This window comes from Atractosteus spatula, chromosome 4 (assembly GCF_055471065.1).
Source record: "Atractosteus spatula isolate fAtrSpa1 chromosome 4, fAtrSpa1.hap1, whole genome shotgun sequence".
Classification (NCBI taxonomy): domain Eukaryota; kingdom Metazoa; phylum Chordata; class Actinopteri; order Semionotiformes; family Lepisosteidae; genus Atractosteus; species Atractosteus spatula.
The window spans coordinates 54,166,439-54,189,603 of NC_142709.1; the positions used below are offsets into that span (position 1 = coordinate 54,166,439).

General features: G+C 42.1%; 2 protein-coding genes across 3 annotated transcripts in view; one reads left to right on the forward strand and one right to left on the reverse strand.

Moving 5' to 3' along the window:
- Positions 1 to 8,289, reverse strand: part of LOC148836573 (nucleotidyltransferase MB21D2) — a 39,312-nt gene extending 31,023 nt beyond the window's left edge. Inside the window, exon 1 of the mRNA XM_088914366.1 lies at positions 7,611 to 8,289. Within this exon, the coding sequence (XP_088770492.1) occupies positions 7,611 to 7,872 (262 nt within the window). The 5' untranslated portion in view covers positions 7,873 to 8,289. The remainder of the gene's footprint in view (positions 1 to 7,610) is intronic.
- A 4,236-nt stretch (positions 8,290 to 12,525) lies between these two features.
- Positions 12,526 to 22,281, forward strand: parlb (presenilin associated, rhomboid-like b). Of its 2 annotated transcripts, none has more exons than XM_088913618.1 (10): positions 12,526 to 12,613; positions 13,822 to 14,038; positions 15,293 to 15,433; positions 16,002 to 16,050; positions 17,352 to 17,447; positions 18,193 to 18,342; positions 18,818 to 18,888; positions 19,341 to 19,442; positions 20,306 to 20,403; positions 20,967 to 22,281. In XM_088913618.1, the coding sequence occupies exons 1-10, from the start codon at positions 12,543 to 12,545 to the stop codon at positions 21,079 to 21,081; spliced, it is 1,110 nt and encodes a 369-aa protein (XP_088769744.1). In that variant the 5' UTR covers positions 12,526 to 12,542; the 3' UTR covers positions 21,082 to 22,281. The 2 variants fall into 2 exon arrangements, with proteins under 2 accessions (XP_088769744.1, XP_088769745.1); XM_088913619.1 differs by lacking the exon at positions 12,526 to 12,613 and adding an exon at positions 12,685 to 13,214.
- The last annotated feature ends 884 nt before the right edge of the window (positions 22,282 to 23,165 follow it).

Genomic DNA, 23,165 nt, shown 5'->3' on the forward strand with positions numbered 1-23,165 from the left:
ACATCTTTAAGAAAATTACACTGCTGCTTCAATGGCCAACTTGTATAAGAGGTGCCTTCTAAAAGCCTTTTAATGTCTGCCTGGCTGAGCAGAGCCTAACTACATGATGGAGATTTTCAAACACCACTCACATACACAAAACAAAAAGTTTTATTGAATATTGAGCTTATCACTGTGTTTTAGCTCTTTTTTTTTTACCTAGAAGGAAAAGCGAAGAATAACTGGGCTGATGTACCAACACATCAGCTGCTGATTCATTTACATGCTGCTAGACAACCACCACCCTGTTTTGCCTCAGTATACTCTGGAATAATCAGTGCTAACAAGCTTTACCTACAGTTCATATCAAACATCCACCACCTTTTTCCCGCAGGCAACAATTAGATTTCTGAATCATTAATATTCCTCTGCTACACCTGCAGCAGCATCTTTTTTACGATACAAACAACAATTATGAATTGCTTATTTGTGAAAAATGCCTTTAATACTGATTCTGTGTCTTTCCCAGGGCTCTACAATAAGGCTTATACTGTCAATAGAAGAGGGAGGCAAGGGAGACAAAGAGCTGGGAATTTTTTTGCTGCAGCCTGTGGCCTTAACCCCCTACAATCACATGAACAAAATACAGGAGCTAAGCCAAAAGAAAGCAATTTTTGTTGCTTTGACAGATTAGCAATATTTAACAGTGCAGCAGAAGAATTTTGTTCCTGTTCAGGTCGCACTGGCACAAAAGAAAAGAAGGCTGCTACAGCAGAGCTGCTTGGAATCCCAATTGTGAGTAAGACCAATGCACAGTACCTGTCAGAACAATATTCTGACAGCATCGGGAGTAAATGCAATACACCTTGACACACCCGCAAGACGCCACTCTTCCCTCCGATCAATAAGGGCTAAAGCGTCAAAGGAAAAAACAATATTTTTAGAACGAGAAAAAGAGCCTTGGAGAGCAAATCAATATGATATGTCAGTGACCTTTGGATTCAGGACACACGCGCTCGTAGCAGTGATGAAGGCCTTGTACTGAGCCCAGGAGTATGACGTTCCTAGATACAAGAATGAGTCATCAGCACCTCCCAGCTCCTTTTCCTAAGAAAAAAGAAGCCGCAATCATGGGTCTGTCCTGTTTCCCCATCAAAGCACAGCAGTGCAAAAGCAGAAACTAATATCCAGTTAAAGAGGTCTGTAAATACCATCTTCAACTTGTGTACCGAGAAAAACGGAGCCAAGAGTGATCACTGGCTGCAGTTAGGAGCATCTTATATCCTTGTTAAAAAGGGTAGGTAAATAGAAGGAGAGGGGGAAATTTAAGATATGGAAATTGAATTAAAACAAACACGGCTGCACTATCCTGAAGTTAATTGCACTATTCTCAAACACAAAAAAAAATCACATAGATCGAATGTGGGAATGAGCAATGTTGGAAGCTAATTGCATTTGTATCTGATCGCCCTTTCCACTCAAGTGAACTTTCTGACATAGATGGAAGGATGGGCTACAGAGTTTGAAAGCAGAAGCAGATGGTGTCTCTGCTTTGCAGTGTTAGTAAAATAAATCTCTAAGAACATTCCAGTCCTCTTTCACCATTTTCAGTTTCACTTTGGAACAATGAACACGAGCATGATTGACCTTAGTATATTTCACCAGCCATCCATGATCAGAAAGAGTACTTATTCTTGTTAAGGGTCAGGGTAACCTGGAGCTCATTCTGAGATCACTGGACACAAGACAAGACTACACTTTAGATGGGACACTAGCCCATCAAAGATATCAGTAAATTCATCCATCCATCCATCTTCTAACCCCTTCATCCAACTCCAGGTCGCAGGGGCGGCAGAGACTATCCTGGCAACCAACGGGCGCAAAGCGAGATACACCCTGTACAGGACGCTAGTCCATCCCAGGGCACATACAGGCACAAACACAGACATGCACAGACAAACACAGACATTCACACCAAGGATAATCTTCTCTGTAGCCAATAAGCCAATTAACCACCAGGATGTCTTTGGACTGTGGGAGAAAACCGGAGCACCAGGAGGAAACCCTCAGGAACACCTGGAGAACATACAAACTCCACACAGATAGCACCCCAGGCCCAGAATTGAACCCAGGACTGCAGCACTGTGCTAACCACTGTGCATCTGTGCCTCCCACATTAGTAAATTCACAATACAACATTCTTTATGCTGCTGGCTGCAGTCAGTCTTTAAGTGTTGATCTATTTGCAACCCGCACAATCCAATTTAGTCAGACTAGGCAAGGGTTACTGCTGTTATGTGGTTTCTAAATGAAAGCCAACAGTGTGCTTGATTTAAGTGGCTGGGATGGCTTTTCATAAGGGCACTAACATTGCAGTCACAATACTATATTGGGTCTCGACATGACACAAGCACCGCAATTGCTGGGCACGTAAGCATTAATATAAAAGAGTCTTCAGAAAGCTTCATTTGTTCAGTTTTTCATTTGTGGAGAAATTTCAGGGACCAGTCCTTTGGGAAAGGTTGCAGTCTAGTTGGATGTGCTTTCCGGTTCACAGAATTCAAGAGTTTGCTCCTTTTCAAATCCAACATTAGCCTGAAAAAGACCCTACACACCCAGCATAGCTCATTATTTTTCTGGTAGACCTTCTCAGCCTGCGGACAGCTGCAACTGTACAAGACACCGCTCTGCATGACTAGCAGAGTGCTGGCCACAACACGGAGCCTTCACTCGAGACGTCTCAAACATTTCTTGCAATTCTAGCAACACAGAGGCTCTGAATGATAGAACAAATACTGTATGTTAAGAACTAAGACAGGGACAGAATTACAAGGCACTAACATGTCCAGATTCATGGTAAACTAGCTTGGAACAAGCATTGAATCAGAAGGTTAACCACCTTAGTGTTCAATACAATATTGTTTGGTGAAACTGGGCTTTCAAAAGAATGAAGGCAAGGGGGATCAACAGCAGATCAGAGCTTTGAAACTCTTCTTCATCGTGGCTTGCAAAACAGTCTCCTGTAATAAATAAGTCTGAAACAAGGGAGATCCAAGGCAAAAGCTTCAGATGTGAAATCCGTCATTTTTTGTGTGATGGCAATCATTTCACTTAAATGACTTTTTTAAGACCAACATGAAAGACCGCTGCTTTTTCCCAGGCAGCTCACTGAAAATGCCTACGATATCGATCGCTCCACCCCTCTGTCTAAATTGCTTCTACCCTCTTCTTTTGCGGGAGTTCAGAGAAGCGTTACTTTAAGAAACACCACCTTCACAACAGCTGGTTTAATGACTGAAGCAGAGCTTTCGAATGAGCTCTATACAAGTCAACACAAGGGTTTAAGATAAAAATGATTTCAGTGGTTTCAGATAAAATATAAGAATATTCATAAGCATATGGGAAAATGTGTTACAAACGAGAGGCAGCAATTCAGCATGTCTGACGTGTGAGCAACTGATTTGATCTTATCCAGATATTTTTTTAAAACGTCAGGTTATGGGCTTCAACACCATGGCTGAATAGTTTTTTCCACAGCCCATTTTGAAAAAAGGGTGCCTCTGCTCTCACTTTTACATACACTAGCTCTTATTTTTATGTCCTTGAGTTAGAAATCACAATGCCTTAATGAACAAACGATATATTGCACATCACTGCAAACCTTGTGCATCTGCTTGATTTTCTTTGTCTTCTCCTCTAGGTTTTCCAAGGTTACGTTTTCTTTCCTTACAACAATCTATTTTATTGACTGTAGCTTTGCAGGCGGCAAATCACTACAGCAGACATTCTTAAATCGTAAACCTAAAAGACTAGGCAGAAGGCCAGTATCTTATTGTCCAGCAAACACATTATGTTCTATTTTTATTCTTCATGGATGTCACTGAACATTAAAAAACAAACAAACTCAAATAGAAAAATTCAAAAAGCCTGTTGCTCTAACACTGCATGGAAGACATGTTTTTAGAACTCAGGGTTTTTCAACTGAGATTCACAAAGAACAAATAGTTTTCTGTTCCCAGCAGGCGAGTGAAGTTATACAATATTCCAGACTACTATTCTTCTGGCTCAGAACAAGAGGGGCTTAATCACTTAATTGACTTCTGACAAGTTGTGGAGACAAACAAAAGTCAACTGTTACTCGGCAAACAATCATTTAAATTCCTTGGATAAAACCCTGATTATTTTTAATACGAACATTAATGCTAACTTGAGACATAGAACGTCAACAATGTCTTATAGAAATATTAGACTATAACATCAATTTTACAAGGTAGGCTTAGTAAAATTTTAAATGCACAAGGATGTTTCATGGAACATTTGCCATATTATTCTTTGAAAGCTACTAGAAAACTACCTACAGTATGTGGGATTCACCCTCTGCGAATGTAAAATTTTCACATTTTTCAAAGCAGGCAGTGAGCAACCATGGGAAATAAAAACATGTACAGAACCAAATGGGATTCACAAAAACAGACAACCCCAAAATCTGTTTAAAGTATTAATTAAACCCTTAAACAGCTGAATAATTCAGCCAAATCAGAGGTAGCTAATTTGTAACAGCTGAAATATTTTCAGTTTACTTAAGCTAAATTAGCACAGCACAGGCTTAGTTAGCTGTATTGTGGAGATTAGAGAATGGCACGATTATTAATATAAATAGTTGAAGAAAAGTGGAAGAGCAAGATCAATTTTAACAATGACCACACTGTTCTATACACTGTGGTCAGGTGAGGCAGATTCTGCATTAGGATACATAATACAGAATATGCAGGTTTTACAGACATGGTACAAAAGGACACTTCAAGTAGTGATGTCAGATAAGCATTTTTAAATGTCCCCTCTGGCAGTAGAGGTAAGCAAAGGGCAGAGCAAAAATTGTCTTTTGCAAGCTGAGCACACATACTACTGACATGACAGGTAGTATACGCAAGACCAACACATGCTTTTTTAAAAATCACTCAACACTGACCCCATGTTGATAAATAACAATATGCTATGAAACCAATTGAGGAATCTGACAATTTTTTTGTTTCATACTATATATAAGTCTGTCCGTTTTAGGTTGCGTAAAGCAACATATGTATTAGTTCATATACAGAATAAGCCTGCACGTTTTAGGTGGTGAAAGGCCATAATGAATAATTTTGTGTGGTTTACTGTAGCTCCGGTCCTGAATGAGAACACATGATTCTCTATAATTATGAGTTACTCATCCAAATCACTATCACATTGGTAGGCTGGTGTGATTTCATGTCATTTCATGTTTCGTGTCTCACAAAATTGACTCAGAAACATACTGCTGGGCTGGTGACAACAGACTACAGAGAAAACATAACATATCTGGGTCATTATTTTGTTCATTGTGAACCATTTTTCAATTATTTCTTGAAGGAGGGGTTAATTAAATAAGAGTTCTAATGGGACTCTGGCAATCATCTAGCTATTAAAAACCAGATGAGAGAGCAGGGCCAAATGTCTCTCAAGCAAATACTGCAACAAAGCTTGGCAGTATGCAAACTACTGTATCTACACATACCTCAGAATCTTATCTGTGAAAAGGTAACATTTATTTTAACCTGATCTTCATTGCTAAACAGCAAAAGGGAACGCCTTTTTTACATCTAAAGTTTCTCTTCTTAGATGAAGATTTAAGAAAACAGGCTTTAAACAACTCTCTTAAATCAAGTGCAATGAGACAGGCAAGGATAATTCACATTCTGCCCAACAGTATAAAAACATCAAAGTATTATTAACACCTCTAATGTCAGTGATTCCCTGGATACCATACCCGAACAATGACAAAAAGACTCTCATCCTCATAACATTGGTTTTAATTACCCTAGAGAGGACAAGTTTTCAAAAAGCCTTAAATAAGGCTTAACAAACTCTACTATAGTGCTCATTTTAACAAATTCTAATATGGTGTGCAGCAATACTGCTCTGCGCAACTATTCATAAAGAATTTTTGAGCTGGCAAAAAAATGTTAATCTGCTGAACTGCACAGAACAACTACCATTTTGAAGCTGTAGTAGGCTGTATAACCTTATCTGAATTCACCACGCACATAATCTATTTAAGGGTGATCGTCTTTCAACAGCTGCCACATTTTATGCTATTAAACAAATGAGGAATGCTGCTAGAACTTGTAAACAAGGGGCAAGCATAAAATTTGGAAGTGATGGATATTTTTTTAAACACAAGATTCTGAAATGTAAATCAATTTGGTTTACATGGAATGAGTTCCTATTATATCATACACTAGAATTGAAACAAATTGACTAACATTCTAGGCATACAGTACAGGCACAGGCTTCTTACAATCTAAGAGCTGTTACACTGCCAAGCCTTTTTTTCTGAACTGTTCTTTTTCTTTGTGGTTTTTTGGCTGCAATAAGGAGAACCTGCATTTTACAAGTTCTGCGGAAGACCACTCATAATTAATAATAGCATCCCTTAGTCCCTAGACTAACACTGAAGGAGTCAGTCATGTTTTGAACAAAAATCATTATGATAACACTTATTATAGTAATTACCACATCAGCTCAGCAGTGTGTAACAATATCATTTGAAAAAGGCAGCGATGGTGGCTTATTATTTGAATATCTTTTCTTCTGAATCCATGAAAATAACTATAAATAACGAAAACGTTATCAGAGAGCCTGAACAATGTTATGTACATTTATTTCCCTGTCAGCTTCCAGATATCTTCGGTGTTAAATCACCTTAAAAAACACTGAGTGTTACAAAGAAACCCTCCACAGCTTCGCTACACAATCCCTTCTAGTTATTTTCTTAAAACCGGACAAAAGTTGACTGTATTTTCCTGATCATTATAAAACTAATATCTAATATCTGTATTTTATTTCATCTAGATTTGTTCATTTCTTCTTAAGCTTCGGGTGCGATCAACAATGGTGGAATCACTTTGCGGTTGAACCCGGTCCCCTTGAAAAGCTAACCTAAGCAAAACGTCCGCTTCGCCAGATGAAACGACGAAACGAAATCGATTAGAGATTATAAATACATAATGGCATGATAACAGCTACTATGATGTGATGGCGATTATGTTAGTTTCTTAATGTACATTTATCATTACATTGATAAATCATTACATTGCATAAGGGGGAAAATATCATCTCTCGAGACCAGAATAAATCGTACCTGGTGAAATTAAGACCTGTGTTAGCCGGCATTGTGTGATTATAAAGAAAATGAACTGCAAGGAACACATTTGATGTCAGTGAACAGTTATTCCAGTAATATTCTCACTTTTAGCCCCACGCAGATTTGAGAAAAGCAACTTCAAAAATTGACAAGAGTACCTAGTTTGAACCAAAGCATACAATGCATAGTAACTAATCTGCTATTAAGAGAAATGGCTTGTATCGAAGGGCATAACCTACCTGAACTTCATAAAAACTCATGAAACAAATGCACCAGGGATTAACAACTATTCAGAATATCACTGAGATACGTACTAATTCTGTTCTCCAACACCACAGGGAAAAATTACTATGGCTCTATAACTACCACTGTGGCAGAGTGATCCTACCTGTTTTGATTCTAAATTCGAGATAAACATGAATTAGAGGGGAAAGGACATTTTATAATCTATCATTATCTCCCTTACCAAGCATAGAGAATATGAAATCCTTTGCAGTGTGTATCTCCAGGGCTCTCTGGTCGTCATATTCTCGCTGGTCGTGTTTGCTGAATTCCTGAATGAGCTTGTTCAACTCCTCAATCCTCGCTCCGGACCTGAAATCCAGCTCGGGCAAGCTCGGATGGATTTTATTATTATTATTAGTGCTGCTGGCTGTAGAATTGGTGCTGCTGCCGATACTACTGACAGTTCCAGCCCTGGTGGCAAGAACTGGAGCCGCCATCTTCATAAGGAAAGACACAACACTGGAAAAACGCTAAAAACGTTGCCACGTCCTCCCGTTTTCTCGAGTGTCTGAGATCAAGGCGGAAGCGAAACGCTTCTTTTTTTTTTAGAAATCGGATTGCATACTTTCGTGAGCTCGTTGATCCTGAATGCCACTTACAGATTCTCGAGCCCTTTTATTTCTGTTCATCACTGGTCAGAAGAAAGTGGGGGGAAGAGAGACGCAAAGGTGTAGTTTTAATATTCCTTCATTCTTGACAGAGAAAGCTCCCCGATGTGAAAGTGATGAGATCAGTAATCAACAAGCTGCCAGTTTCTCGCTTACACCAGCCAGCCACAATACAGAGACCAAAAGAGTGCGCGTTTAAAGGGCCAGTCTACCCCCGTTACAAAGACAACCACCTGCCCTCCCAACACACCCGGCTGGTGCAGCGTTGAGAGTGAAATGAAATATACAGCTGTTGACGACACCATTGTAACATCAAGGCGTACTAAGGCATGAAAACCTTCCGAACGGTGAGCATTTAAAACCAGTAGGAAAGTATGTACTGCACTTTTTTTAGTGTCTCACCTCCAAAATCCACGTCTTTTAAGGTTTCAAGTCAACAAGCATGAATATGCATTGGAGTATATAGAATCATTGTTCACACATAACTGTTGAAGGAATAAAAATAATTTGGAAGTATAGTGGACAAACTTGGCAATTTATACAGATAAGACACACGGATCATCATTTGGCAAAGGAGGGGTCAACTGTTGTCAGACTATATGAAATTCTTTTAAACATTTCACTTTCTGATTAGTACCATTGTGTGTACCGTGCAATTTCCCCTATTTGGAAGCCGCGTTTCAGAGCTTTCCAGAGGATGTAGGGTGCGTGTGCTAGTGCAACCAGTGCGTGTCCATGGCAACAATGGGGAATGTACTTACAGTGCTATAGTAGGGTGGTTGGCGAGAGAGAAGTCTCTCTGTTTTCACTGCGGACCATAGTATGTTGACCATTATAGCAGGCTATAGACGTGTATATAGACGTGGCCAAACCCAGTCCTAAAGAGCCATGGTCCAGCAGGTTTCATACAGTAGGTTATGTCATTGAATAAATAAAACATATCTTGAGTTTTGGACAATTCATTAACTTAGTTGGTTAAGTTGGTTCGCTTAAGTCAGGAATGGCACAGTGGTCCTTGAAAACAGTCATCCTTGAAAATCTGAAGGTGTTGGGATTCTTATTTGAAATGATCTGTAAACAGCTTAACTGAACAACTCGGCTGTGTCAGTGAGTCAAAGGAAAGCTGTCCGGAGCGTTGAGAATCTGCCGATTTAAGGGTGACCCGTAGCAGCTCTTGGGGTACGGCTCTCCACGACCAGGGCAAGAGCAAGCTGAGGTAGCTCTAAAGGGGGAAGAGAACAGCTGGGGATCTGCTCAAGTAGGCAAGCAGTGTAAGGGCAAATTACACCCCTGAGCCATCACTATCAAATGGTCAACAATCTACTGGCTAAGAAGGCACGCAATTTGTTACATGGAGAGATTTAGAGATTCTTTGGAGTGGAAAGATCAATATCCTGCCACTTTCCAGAACCGAAGGTATGCACTCATGTCTTGTCCAGGGTATATCCTGCCTTGTGCCTGTTGCTTGTCTCCAGCTCCGCCATGACCCTGTATCAGATAAAGAGGTTTGAAGATGGATGGACTTAGTTGAATAAAGCCCTTGCTAGATGAATAAATTCTCGTTTTAATTTTTGCAAGTCATTATACACAGATGTTTAAGAGTAACCTTCAAAAACAAGATTGAGGCTCTGTTTCCAGGTTAGGTTAGCCCTTAATTAAAGCAATATTATGTCACCTTGAAAAGTAACATCAGCTAAAAACGAACTGTTTTTTTTTTAAATCTGCCATGCCTAAAGTGTTGTCCTAGGACTCACTTTCATAAGTCCCTGGGATGATTTTGCACAGAGGTATACAGTGGTGAGGTAATGGAGTTTCTTGGGCTTGAAGAATTTAGTCCACCGGGGCTTAAAAGTCCCTTCAGTGGAAGTGAGACTCCAAGCAATAACACATTGGGACCACCAGGTGGTGCTCTTTGCCCACAGCTTCCAAATTTCAATAAGATCAATGGCTCAACGTGGCCAAACTCAGACCCAAAGAGGGAGGCATGGTGGTGCAGTGGTTAGCATTGGTGTCTCACAGCACTGTGGTTCCCCATCTGTCTGGTAGGTTACTTGGCTTCTGTAGAAATTGTCTCTCGTGTGAGTGTGTTTTTGTGTCTGTGTGTGCGCACACTGTGGTGGACTGGGGTCGTATCAAGGTCATATCCTGTCTTGCGCTTAATATTTATCAGGATAGACTCCACGACCCTGAACTGGAAAAGTGGTTAAGTGAAAGTGATGTGATGTGATAATGTGACTGAGGTTCAATGATTAGCCCCTCACTGAAATCCTCTTTCAGAGGGGTTAACCAGACTAGTGTGTTGCATTTTAAAGACCATGAATTGAATTTATTTTTTACATGACATAATACTACTCCCAGAACTGAGGAACTGAGCCCCCTCACCAGGGGCTCAGTGGGAGATCTGCAATAGGCTGCAGCATACCAGATCACATTCATCACCCTCCACTGCATCGCCTGAGCAACAGGGTGGAAACGCATCCTCGTCTCGGAGCACTTAGCTGCTGGTTTTTGCAGAGAAGTGTCAGCTGTACTGCAACAGGGGACAAACAGTGGGCTGTCTCTCCTCCTGAAAGGATTTATAAAAGATGGGTCACCAAAGACATTGTGTGAGAATTTTTAGGTCTGTTGTCTAGGTTTCGGAGTAACACTGCTCCTGAAGAACATGCATTAGCCTTGAGTAGTACCGTCCAGAGAGACATGCTGATAGAGATTGATAGAGAAAACCTTGCTGGGCAGAATGAGAAACTAGTAGTTCAGGTGGGTAGCTGCGTCAGCATGCGTAGGCTGCAAAGGAACAATCCTACAGGATGATCCCTCCATTGGGGCCCTCTTTTCTGATCGCCCTATCATTTCATATCGCCGACCACCTAATCTGCGTAACCTCCTTGTTCACAGCTCCCTTGACCGCCCTCAACAACCATCCACACCAGGCACTTTCCCTTGCAACAGAGCTCGCTGTATCACCTGCAAATACACAGCCACCACCACACTCATTCAAGGCCCCTCAGGACAATTCCGGATCACCCAGACAGCATCTTGTACCTCCAGCAACCTTATTTACTGTAGTAAATTTTACTTGCAGTAAATGCCCAGCCATCTACATTGGAGAAACAGGAAGGAGACTCGGAGACCGTTTCAGAGAACACGTCAGGGCTGTAAAGATTAAAGATCTCTCCAAGCCCATTGTTTCTCATTTCACCTCTGACGGCCACGACCACTCTAATCTCTCTGTCTGTGTTCTCAAAGATGGTTTTCCGAACTCATACATCAGAAAGACCACCGAAACTAAAATTATTCTGCAGCTAGGATCACACCTTCTCCCTTCCCTTAACGACAGACTACTGTTCTTTTAAATTTTCTCCATTCATTGGAAGTTTCATTTCACACCTCTCTGCACCCATTCTGACTTCACACCTCTTGATTGGCCTCTCTTTTTGTCCCCTGCTCCCGCCTCTCACTCCTCCTCCCTCCCAACCTTTGTTCTCCTGCTACTTTACCTTTGCCTACTGCCGTGTCTCTCTCACACCTGAAGAAGGCTCCACGGCCGAAACGTTGTGTTCTCTTTCTTCTTTTTTTCAGCATGGAATAAACCTATTACTTGTTCAGAATGAGAAACTGCCCACCCGAGATCGCACGGGCAGTGTACTGTATGTATGGCCAAGTAATCCAGTGCTAGAAAGAGAGGGACTTGTAAGGAAATCATAAGGAGATATAATACAGTATTATAGTAGTTCAGGTGGGTACCTGCATCAGCATGCGTAGGCTGCAAAGGAACAAGTAATAGGTTTATTCCATGCTGAAAAGAGAAGAAAGAAAACACAACGTTTCGGCCTTCTTGAGGTGTGAACAACCTGAAGAAGGCTCCACGGCCGAAACGTCGTGTTTTCTTTCTTCTCTTTTCAGCATGGAATAAACCTATTACTTGTTCCTTTGCAGTATTATAGTAGTTGCTTTCAGAACATAATTTAATACCTCCATATTTCACATCAAAACATTATTTTAGGAATTCCCAGCTCAGGGAAGTACATCTGTTACCTCTGTCACATCACAAAGGTTTAAAATTTCCACAATAACAATGTGTTTAGGCATTCTTCTTACATAAATGAGGCTCTGTATCTGCAGTGCAGGTTCTGTTTTATATAAAGTTCACATGTGGACTGGAAATATTGCACTTGTGTGATGCCCACTGTTCAATACATCAAACACATAAGCTTTAAACAGACAATTACTGCAGTTATCACAAACATTTTTCACAAATTTTTGTAGGTTGCGTACAAATTATGGATTTCTCAGCTCGTTAAAGAGTTCAAACATTAAAATAACTGTATCTAAATGTTATTGCCTGTATACAGAATGATATTAGACATTGAAAGAAATACCTGTATTCCTCCTCCTTACCGCTAGGTGTCCCTGTGGGATCTCGGCGGCTCTGTTGTCCAATAGAAAGCTCTAGGGCTGACCCGGTAGGGGATGTCAGAGGGTTGGTTGGTTGGGATAATTCAGACATGGCGTGGAGGGGTTGTTTCTTATGTTGGAGTAAGGGGGATATCCTAACTTTATCTTACCGAGGAAGCAGGTTCGTGCCTTAAATATTTACCAGTATGTAAAGCGTTTACTGAGTCGACTGTCGACTCTCGTTAAGTCACGTTAAAAGATAACTAAACAAGAAGCTGATGACAGACTGACCTTATGCAATTTTTGTAACTCGATTTATAGAGGGTCTCTTCCATCATTGGAGTCTGTAGATCTCTTATTAAACCACAGATCGTGCTTTTCTACATTTTTAATGTCGTGTTTGTTTTTGCTTATGTCAAATGACAAATCCGGTATTTTCAAATACAGTATTATAAAAATGATGTAAGTAGTGTAGGTTTTTTTTGTAAACTATTTAAGTGTACCGTAAAGGTCAGCGCATTTGCTAATGTCTGGTAAATGGCACTATGTTTGAAAACTCGCTTACCTAGCAAATCTGTAGGTCTGGCTCAAAACAAGAGGAGCTTAATTGCTTAATTAACTTTTGACAAGTTGCGAAGTAAAACAAAAGACATCTGTTATTCAGCAAACAATCATTCAGATTCTTCGGACAAAAGCCGGTTTATTGTTTATATGAACATTAATACTAAGTGTAGACGGAGCGGAGCGGTGGCTCTGTGGCTAAGGATCTGCACCTGTGGCTGGTAGGTCGCCGGTTCAAATCCCGCAGAATCCTACTCCGTTGGGCCCCTGAGCAAGGCCCTTAACCCCAACTGCTCCAGGGGCGCCGTACAATGGCAGACCCTGCACTCTGACCCCAAGCTTCTCCCCCTGTCTGTGTGTCTCATGGAGAGCAAGCTGGGGTATGCAAAAAGACAAATTCCTAATGCAAGAAATTGTAAAGGGTTAATAAAGTGATTATTATTAAGTTATTATTATTATTATTATTATTATTATTAGACGTATAATGTCAACAATCTGTTATATTGATTTTAGGCTATAATGTAATTTTTACAATGTAGGCTTTATAAACGCATTATGCGTGTACTAAACACACTTAGTACACGCATAAAGGTTTTTTATTGACAGTTTTACATATTGCTCTTCGAAAGCTGCTAGAATGTGGTTGACGCCTGTGTGTGTAGCGGGTATGTCGGGGTGGGCAATGCGAGAGGGGTAAGGCGCGTGCGAGTGTGTCAGGGCAATGAGGGGCTGGAGGCGCTGGCCGCGCGGCCCCGCGGTCCGTCCGCCCGTCCGCCCGTCCGCGAGAGGCTCTGCGGTTCGTGACGCGCGCTCCTTCTCGCGTGGCAGGGCCGCCTTCCTGACGCAGCAGCGGCGCGGCTTTCGCAGAGCCTCGAAGAAGACCGAAACGAAGCCGGTGGAGGCCGAGGATGCGGGGCGCAGGCAGCTGGTTTCCAGCAACACGGCGGTCCAGAAAAAGGGCTTGGCCCCGCACTCGGAACCCCCGGCCCCCGCCGCCGCCCGGTCCTTCACCAGGCTTTTCAAGCCCATGGTATTCACCTTAGGGGTAGGTGCTCTCGTCTGGTGGTGAGGGTGATTTTGGGGGGTCTCTTCGTAGCCCACATGGACCAAGATTGCAGGAAAATGGGGGCAGGGGTCAAAAACAGTAAAAGTGACCATGTGTTACCTGCTTTTTATAATTGCTTACACTTATATAGCGCTTTTCTGGACACTCCACTCAAAGCACTTTACAGGTGATGGGGACTCCCCTCCACCACCACCAATGTGCAGCATCCACCTGGATGAAGCCAATTCATAGATGGGGATTATTAGGAGGCCATGATTGGTAAGGGCCAATGGGAAATTTGGCCAGGACACCGGGGTTACACCCCTAATCTTTTCGAGGAACATCCTGGGATTTTTAATGACCACAGAGAGTCAGGACCTCGGTTTTACATCTCATCCGAAGGATGGATAGTCTCTGTTAGTCATGTCTTTCCAGTTTCCAGCTGTACATACCCATCATTAGGTTTAAATGGAACAGGCGACATGGGGCAGAATCCTGTCCTGGGAAGTTTCGGATACAGGCTGTGCCGGGGGCTGACTGTGGCTGGACACTCCCATAGCAGCCAGGGTGGCCTGACCTGGGTGACACGTGGCCTGGTCCACAGCAGTGTACCTTCCCTGCGCGTCCAGCAGAGGTTTTTACGGGCTGAGCCCATGTGGAGCAGAGTTTATGCCTGTGAGTTTATGCGGTGAAATTTTCCAGAAAAAAAAATAAAACTGTGACTTCTGTAGTGTCAAACAAATGAAAAAGTTCAGGTGTCTCTCAAGTCTCTTTATTCATATGCATATGGAAGTCCAGCTTGCAACCACCAGACTTTAAAAATAAGTAGCTGAAGATGGTCCTTTATACCTTAAAACAAAAAGAGTTATTATGACCCATTCTAAACAAATGATAAAACAGCAACAAATGCCAATTAATTATATCTGAGTTGCAGAGTAGACAACAGTTAGTTCTTTTCATATTCTGGGCGTACTGCCAGCTTACCAAATACATGCCCCTTATCTTACTAACCAAGGACAGGCAGCATCTTTATATATATTTGAGCACAAAGCCTACTTCAAGCCACTAGACTGCATAGTTTGCAAAAAACTTCAAAAACAAGAAATTATATTATTATCTCACTTCCCGGGCGGCTCTCTTATCTTCTTCACTTCTCATATCTGTACGTGAGAGGAAAGTGTGGCGACCTTCTGACACCGGACATTCCCGTGTTGAGCGGTGAAGCGCAGGCCCTTGTGACTAAGACCCTGTCAGTTTACAGGCTGCTCCTTCGCTACGGCGGCGATCTGGCAGTATGAGTCCCTGAAGTCCAGAGTCCAGAGCTACTTCAATGAGGTCCGGGCGGACTGGCTCGAGAGGATCCGCCCGCAGAAGCAGGGAGATATCCGGAAACAGGTACAGACGGAGCTGCAGACTAGGGCTTTAGTTCAGGGTTTGGACGACCTGCTGGGTTTGGGTTGGGAGTTACTGGGCTTTGTTTGCCTTTATGGGTGGCAAATGTATTGGTCTTGCAGACTAATGTTTAACTAAACTCAAAATGTTGTGTTGTAGCTTTCTCTTCACTCAAGGGACATGTACAAAACTCCCATTTCTTTCACTCTGAGAACTAGGATCAGGTATTTAAAATCCAGAAAGGTATTGCCTGGATCATTCTAGAGCTCTGCTCCAGTAGTAGACCAAGTGGATTTGATATCTCCTGTGGAGGAAGATGCCAGCAGTGTCTTCAAAATGGATCACCTGGAAAGCTTCACATAAAGTCCAGATGGGGTCCTTGGGTTAAAAAGACCAAGGAAACAAGATGGGCAGAAAGGAATCCTCTTCTTTGTAACCTTTCTTATGTTCTTAGTTTCTGCAGTAGCCAAAGCCCAGACACTGTGTTTTACAGACTGAGGACTCCAATTACTGGCACCGCTGGTGGAGTCAGCTCTCAGACTTCACCTGAACCGCTATTGTTCTGTTTCAGGTGAACCAGTGGTGGAACAGCCTGAGCGAGGGGCAGAGGACAGTCACAGGTGGGTCAGCCTTCCAGTTGATGTTTGTGTTAAACAATTAATCACGGAAATGTTCCAGAGTTGTACGCATGCGTAGTTAACAAGTGAATAATCAAAACCGCCTCGCAGTTATTGGATCCAAAGAGATGTATTCACAAGCCTGTTTACAATGTAATAGGGCCGCCTCACGTCACCTGAAGTCTTGTTGCCTTGTTCTGAATCCCAGAACATGGTGCTGCACATACCTGGAAATGGTCTATTTTGCGATCTAAATGGGAGGTTTTGAATGTTACTGCATACATTTTACTTTCATTGTAGTTCGAAATGCACTTATCAATGCCAAATCTTTTTAACCTCGAAATACAAAAATAGAGTTGCAGTTCGCCTTTAAGTTAAAAAAAAATCTTTGCTAAGAACTAGTGCAGTGTTTCCACAGTACTTGCATTTTTAGGTATTTCAATGATTGTGTTGCTAAAAGTTATTGAGCCCCATACATTTATATTGCCGTAAAATAGCCCTCCATCATGGAGTGTGGTGCAATATCATCATTTTTGCATTTCTGGACTTCGACAAGCTGAACTCTGACAGAACCTGTCCAGGTTGTCCTCTGACTGCCCGGGACCTGCAAATTGTGGAAAGTGGAGTGGTCTGGAATGAAAGTAGTGAGGCCTAGTATATTTTGCCCAACCTGCAAAGCTTTAAGTGATTTCATGTGAATATTGGAGGTTGTTTCAGGTGCAACAGCGTTGCATAGTTTTTGACTGAGAATTTCATAGTATTGTGTGCAACTAGATTTCTTCTGTCTTTCAATTCCTCTATGATAAAGTTCCTGAACGACAAATTTCCAGTACTGGAGAAAACGTTTAAATGACACGTACGATTACACACAATGTAGTGTTCTCTCAGGCAATGGCCTCCAGCATTGATATTTTAGCACACAAGAAGAATAGAAGCCCGTTGCTTGCACCCAGTAGGCTCTGGCCAATCCGTGACCCTGAATTGGAAGAAGCGGTAATAAAATGGATGGATGAGGAAGAAAATGTTTTATTTGCAATAGTGAGGACCGAGTCTGTCTTCAAAGGCATCTGGAAAGTTAAGGTTTGGAGCTATAGGTACAGTTCACTTCTTATTTGAAACAAGATAAATTCTTGCCTAACAGTATGTCACTTTTGGCTTCATGACTGAACAAAATGGCTTTATAAGGCAAGTTAGAGGGGGGTTTCTGAAATCATAGAAATATTGGCAAGACATTTAAGGAATTTGTTGCAGTCCCTAAGCATCATGCACTCCTAATGTTCTCCTCTCCCCTTCTGTATCCACAGGGATTATCGCTGCTAACGCACTGGTGTTCTGTTTATGGAGAGTGCCTTCCATGCAACGGACCATGATGAAATACTTCACCTCCAGTCCTGCCTCCAGTGAGCATCTAACCTTTGGGCTTGCTTTATTAAGCCTCTTCAACTACTGTAGCTAAGGCGTACATTGTGTTTGCATTGCTGTTTGTCCTCATCTAACCGGGCAAAGCCAGACACAAAGTGCTAATCCACATTAGGATGCAGCTGCGAGTGTGGGTTTATTTGGGCACACCAAGACCAAGAATCAGTTCATGTAATGAATATAGAAATAAACAGCTGCTTGTCAGTTGTTGATGGATCAAAAGTGTAGTTTGTGAGTGTGTTAAAACAAGTACAATTCACTGCCACCCACGACTTAAAATTTAAATTCCTGCATGTTGTATATTGACAAGTTTAAAAGCCTGCATGTAGGTAATTTAATTCATCTTACAAAGGATATAAATGGACAAAGCCTTGCTCAGTAAATGATTGCTTTAATATAAACATTAAAACATACCAGTATGTTGGAAAACTTACTGATTTTGAAAAAGGTAGATGCTTTAAACATGACCTGCTTGTAATTGGAACATTTTTTTTTATTTGAATAATTAAAAAAATATTCCAAATTATTATTCTAAACTAAATAGGATTTTTGACACTTAAAAGCAAGCCCCAGTCAGATGTTTTGCCAACAGGAGCTTCCTACTGTATGCAAACCTAGCTGAAGACCGACTGTTACGTGTAAGTATATAAGCCTGTATTGCTGTATACCGATGAATGCCGATTGAGCTGCTCGAGTCTGATTGGTGCATCTTGCCATCTCTCTCAGAGGCTGTGTGCGCCCCGATGATCCTCTCCACCTTCAGCCATTACTCCCTGTTCCACATGGCCGCCAACATGTACGTGCTGTGGAGCTTCTCCTCCAGCGTCGTCTCCCTGCTGGGCCGCGAGCAGTTCATGGCTGTGTACCTTTCCGCAGGTGAGGGAAGGGCTTTCATGGGGGCAGGAGACTAAGATGATGGCGCCAAACACAACTAGCAAGTGCCGTCCTTGATCAGATCCCTTCGGTGTTTTGTTCATTTTAGTTTTCCATCACACTAGGGAATTTAGGTGCCTCAATGATAAATGAACCTTATAACGCAAGAGAAAATGAAGTGGAAGTGCATTTAAAACCATCAATGGAGGGTTTTCTTTTTATGCAAAGGGTTGTGGGAGTGTGCAACAAGATGTCCAGCTATTTTGTTGAAGCCAGTACCCTGGTTTCTGTCAAGAAAGGACTGGATGAGAATCTTGGATCAATTAACTACTAACTACCAAGGGGGCTAGATGAGCTTAATTCAGTTTAACCTGTAAACGTGTGAGAGCAAATAATGATTGTAGTTCAGAACGTTTGGTTAGTGATGCAGTTTTCATTAACATTTCGTTTATCTCTGCTCAATCTTTGTCATTCTCAGGTGTGATTTCAACATTCGTAAGCTATGTATGCAAAACAGCCATGGGTAGACTAGGCCCCTCACTCGGAGCTGTAAGTACTACAAGTGCACAGAGATTTAATTTAATTTTAATTAAGAGATTAAATTCTGTTTTAGGAACAGTATGCTACTGCAGTGTGACCAACCTAAAGGAAATACTGAAATAGTTTTGGTAAAATCTGGAGTAGACAGTAATGCAAAACAATATTGAAAACAATTTCTAATCAGGGGAGATGTGCTTGCGCAAGTGTTAATCAATCCTTTTTCACTTGAGTGCCTCGCATTGCTTTTGTTAATCCCCAATGTACATTTCTGATGGCAGATTCAATTTATTTTTTTTACAAAGCATTGAATTTACACAATGCAGTGCACAATTTCCCATTGACTTTTTTTCAAGCCGTGCAATCAAAATTCAATTTGACGTTTTGTGGTAAAAGTATTGAAACTGAGCTTTGGGATTTTAATTCCAAGAAACTGCAGCTTGTCTTTTCCTGTCCGCCCCCAGTCCGGCGCCATCATGACCGTCCTGGCTGCGGTCTGCACGAAGATGCCCGAGGCCAAGCTGGCCATCATCTTCCTGCCCATGTTCACCTTCACAGCTGGCAGTGTGAGTAGCCAAGCAGCTGTCATACTCAAATTCAAGGCTCTTCGTTGGCATGGGCAACGAATTACGGTGTTCCCTAAGCAGAAAAAACACACTTGCAGACATTTATAGAACGAACGGATTAGCGGACGTTACCTCTGTCACTGTTACCGCTTGCTTTCAGCTCAGTGGTACAGAAGGGCTGAGACCTCAGCTGAAATGTGTGTGCACACACCCACATGAACGCATGTGCTGCTCCCAGGTTTCTTTTGCAGTTTACGTGGTTGCTGATAACAAGAGTTTTTGATTGTAACGGAGGGGTGGCATGGTGGCGCAGTGGTTAGCGTTGTGGCCTTGCAGTGCTGGACCCCTGGGTTCAGTTGTGGACCTGGGCTGTCATCTGCATGGACTTGGTACAGTATGTTCTCCCCATGTTTGCATGGGTTTCCTCCGGGTGCTCCAGTTTCCTCCCACAGCCCAAAGGGTGCGTGTGTCTGTGTTTGCCCCGTGATGGGAGGGTGTCCTGTCCAGGGTGTATCCTGCCTTGTACCCGTTTGTTACTGGGATAGATTACAGCTCCCCCGTGACCCTGAATTGGATGAAGCAGTTAGAAAATGAATAGATGTATTGTTGCTGAATTTGGACCATATCATTGCAAGTGGTATTTTGTTCTCTCCTAGATTATTTCTGGTTTTCTTTCTAAACTGACTTTAAGTATTAAATGGTATTTTGGGGCTAAGAAGGTCTGTGTGTTTTTTTATTACTAAAATCCACATAATGTTTTATGATGTTTTTAGTCGTAATTTTTTTTTGGTCATTCTTCTTTCTAGCAGTGTCAGCAGCATGATGCCTTTTCGTCTTGTATGGTCTCCCTTTCATCATTCTAGGCTTTGAAAGCAATCGTCGCCATGGACACGGCTGGCCTCATTCTGGGATGGAGGTTCTTTGACCATGCCGCTCATTTAGGGGGAGCCCTGTTCGGAATGTGAGTGAGCCCGTGTCCTCGCCCTTCTCTCAGGGGGAGCTGACTGCCCAGCCTCCTGATGCCTCCCTGCCTGCTGTGCCTCTGTCTGCTTCTTGCGGGAACTGGCCCTTGCTGGAGAGCACTAGAGCATAAGAAAGGTTACAGATGAGAAAAGGCCCTTTAGTCCATCTTGCTTGCGTGCTTGTAAGTAGCTTGTTGATTGAAAGATCTCGCCCAGCTTTTCCTTGAAGGATCTCAGGGAGTCAACAGCGTTGCTGGGCGGTTTATTCCAGAAACACCTCCTGCTTTCAGTGTAGTGCATACTCTGTTCATCAGTGGGTAACTCTGGAAACTGAGGAGCACAAGCACTGATTTCCCATGGAAAAGGGGAGGTTGTTTCTGAACTGGCAGGCAAACAGGCAGTGATTTGAATTCAGACGTGAAAAATGGGATATCAAGAAAGCACCTTGAAGATGATGATCGTAGAACCAGTGTTAAACATACAAGTGCAGAGTCACCGTGAGTCTGCATGCCTGGTGTTGTACTGTTTTCATATGGCTTTTCTTTATCCCCTCTTGCTGCAGCTGGTACGTCTTCTACGGGCACGAGCTGATCTGGAAGAACCGGGAGCCCCTGGTGAAGATCTGGCACGACATGAGGACTCGTGGCCCTGGAGGAGGAGGGGGCGCCTCCCCCTAGGCAGCAGGCTGTGTGGGGGTCTGTGAAGAGCAGCACTCAGGCCTCATGGACGTCAGATCACCTGGACCCGCAGCACAGGCTCTACTGCGGATCCACGCAGATGAGAGACAGGCTCTTGCTGCTGCACAGTGATTGTTCACATATAGGGAAGACCCTGCATTCTTTCGGTTACGGACAGATCTCATCAAGATCATCTCAGATTTGGAGAAAGCAAGAGTTTTTGCAATGACTGCCCTAAATCATGGCTCAGCCAGGCTCCTTCTTGATTGGTAATACTCAGCTGCTTGATGTTTTCTTAATATTGTCAGGGGGAGGTAAGAAGGAGTCACCTGATCTGACCAGCATCAACTTTGTCACCTGGCAGTTGACAATCACCTCCCATTGGGCAGATGATGAAGGCTTGCAGGTCATTTCCCACATTTCCCATTAGGCCTTCTCCCCTGTTTTGGCTGATACTGCTATATTTGCAATACAGAGTAACTGAACTGGTAAGGGGCGAAAGTTTTTAAACTACTTTATCCCTAGTTTTACTGCAAGTGTAATGATAGCATCTGTTCATAAATTTAATTTATACATTTAAACATTGAAATTAATTAAACATAAATGCGTTACTTGAGAAAACAAAAGACTGCTCAGTATTTTTTTGCTTTATCTCGTATCTCATGACCCCGGTAAGCAATGCCAATGAAGCAGGTAATTAGAGAAATTCGTTCGGGAGTGTTTCATCGTAATAAAGCATGCATGTACATTAGCAGATAAGCACCAGAATGAAGGTGTTCATGGCTGCTGACTGCACTAAGCGCCAGTGTGTTAGACCTTACAGTGGAAGCGTGCCGAGTGCTAGGATTTGCAAGGGTGCAGAACCTCTTCTGTAGCTTCTGTGTCTTGCAGTTGGGATTGGGGTAGGGGGGGCGCAGTGATGCACAGAACAGCAACAGCATTAAGAGGAATGCGCTTTAATTTTCTTACATTGTTGCTCTATTTGTAGTTTTCTTCTCACTTGGACAACTATCCTTTCTTTGTTTTCACACCTCAGAATATTTCCAGACAGAACTATCCTTACAGTAGGTACACCACATTGCGCACTGTTGTCATCTCCATCATAGTCAGCCCGCCAAGCAGAAAATTGCGTTATCCAGCTGAATAAAATGAAATAAATATCACTATATGTACAATAAAAGCCAAAACACTTGATTTTAATTTAGCTGATTTTCTCTTTTTTTTTTGCTGGAGCCAAGCCAATACACAGCAAATATATATGTGCGCCCCTCACAGAAAGCAATCTTCATGCAAACGTGAACCATCTAAACAAAAACATTCTTGTGCCATGTTGCCTATGTGCTAGTACGTTTACAATTTGATCAGAATTTGTGATGCTCACTGCACAACTTGGTTGAAAAGTTAGTTGCTATTCTTTATGCAAAAAAAGTGAAAATGTTATGTGTGTAACATAACTCAGTATTTTTAGTTCAGTTTCTCCAGTAACCACACCCCTTAAATTAGTACACTTGTCGTTTCACACCTGAAACTGACTTACGCAGTTTGCAAAAGTAAACTTGAACCAGCCTCTTAAAATATTCATGTAAATGTATTTATTGCTTAGATTGCCTGTGTAGATTTATATACGGCACAGGAGCTGTAAATGTTGGAGCCTGGGTACATTCACAGATGAGAAGTCTTTGATGCTGTCATTCCACTGCAGAATGCTTTGAGTAACATTGCATCAGCAAAGGTACAAGAAAAGAAATAGCTTTGAAATGGTTTTTTTTCTGTTTTTGTAAATGTACATTTTCAGTAAAGTTTATGGACCTTTGAAATATGAAAGTTGAAGAGGACTAATGGTTAGTTAAAATGAGCTGGTCTCAAACACCATATGAGGTGATGATGGTTCAGTTCATCCTGCAATGGATGCCATCTTCTGTCAGGAAAGATATATTGCAAAAACATCTACTGTGAATGCACATTTGCATACCGCATGAATATTTTTTAAACAAAGGTGGAATTTTCAAAGACATCTCAAAAAGCATTTTCCTTGCAATATATTCTTTACCTTTGTCTTGAGCTAATCCATTTGTATCTATGTA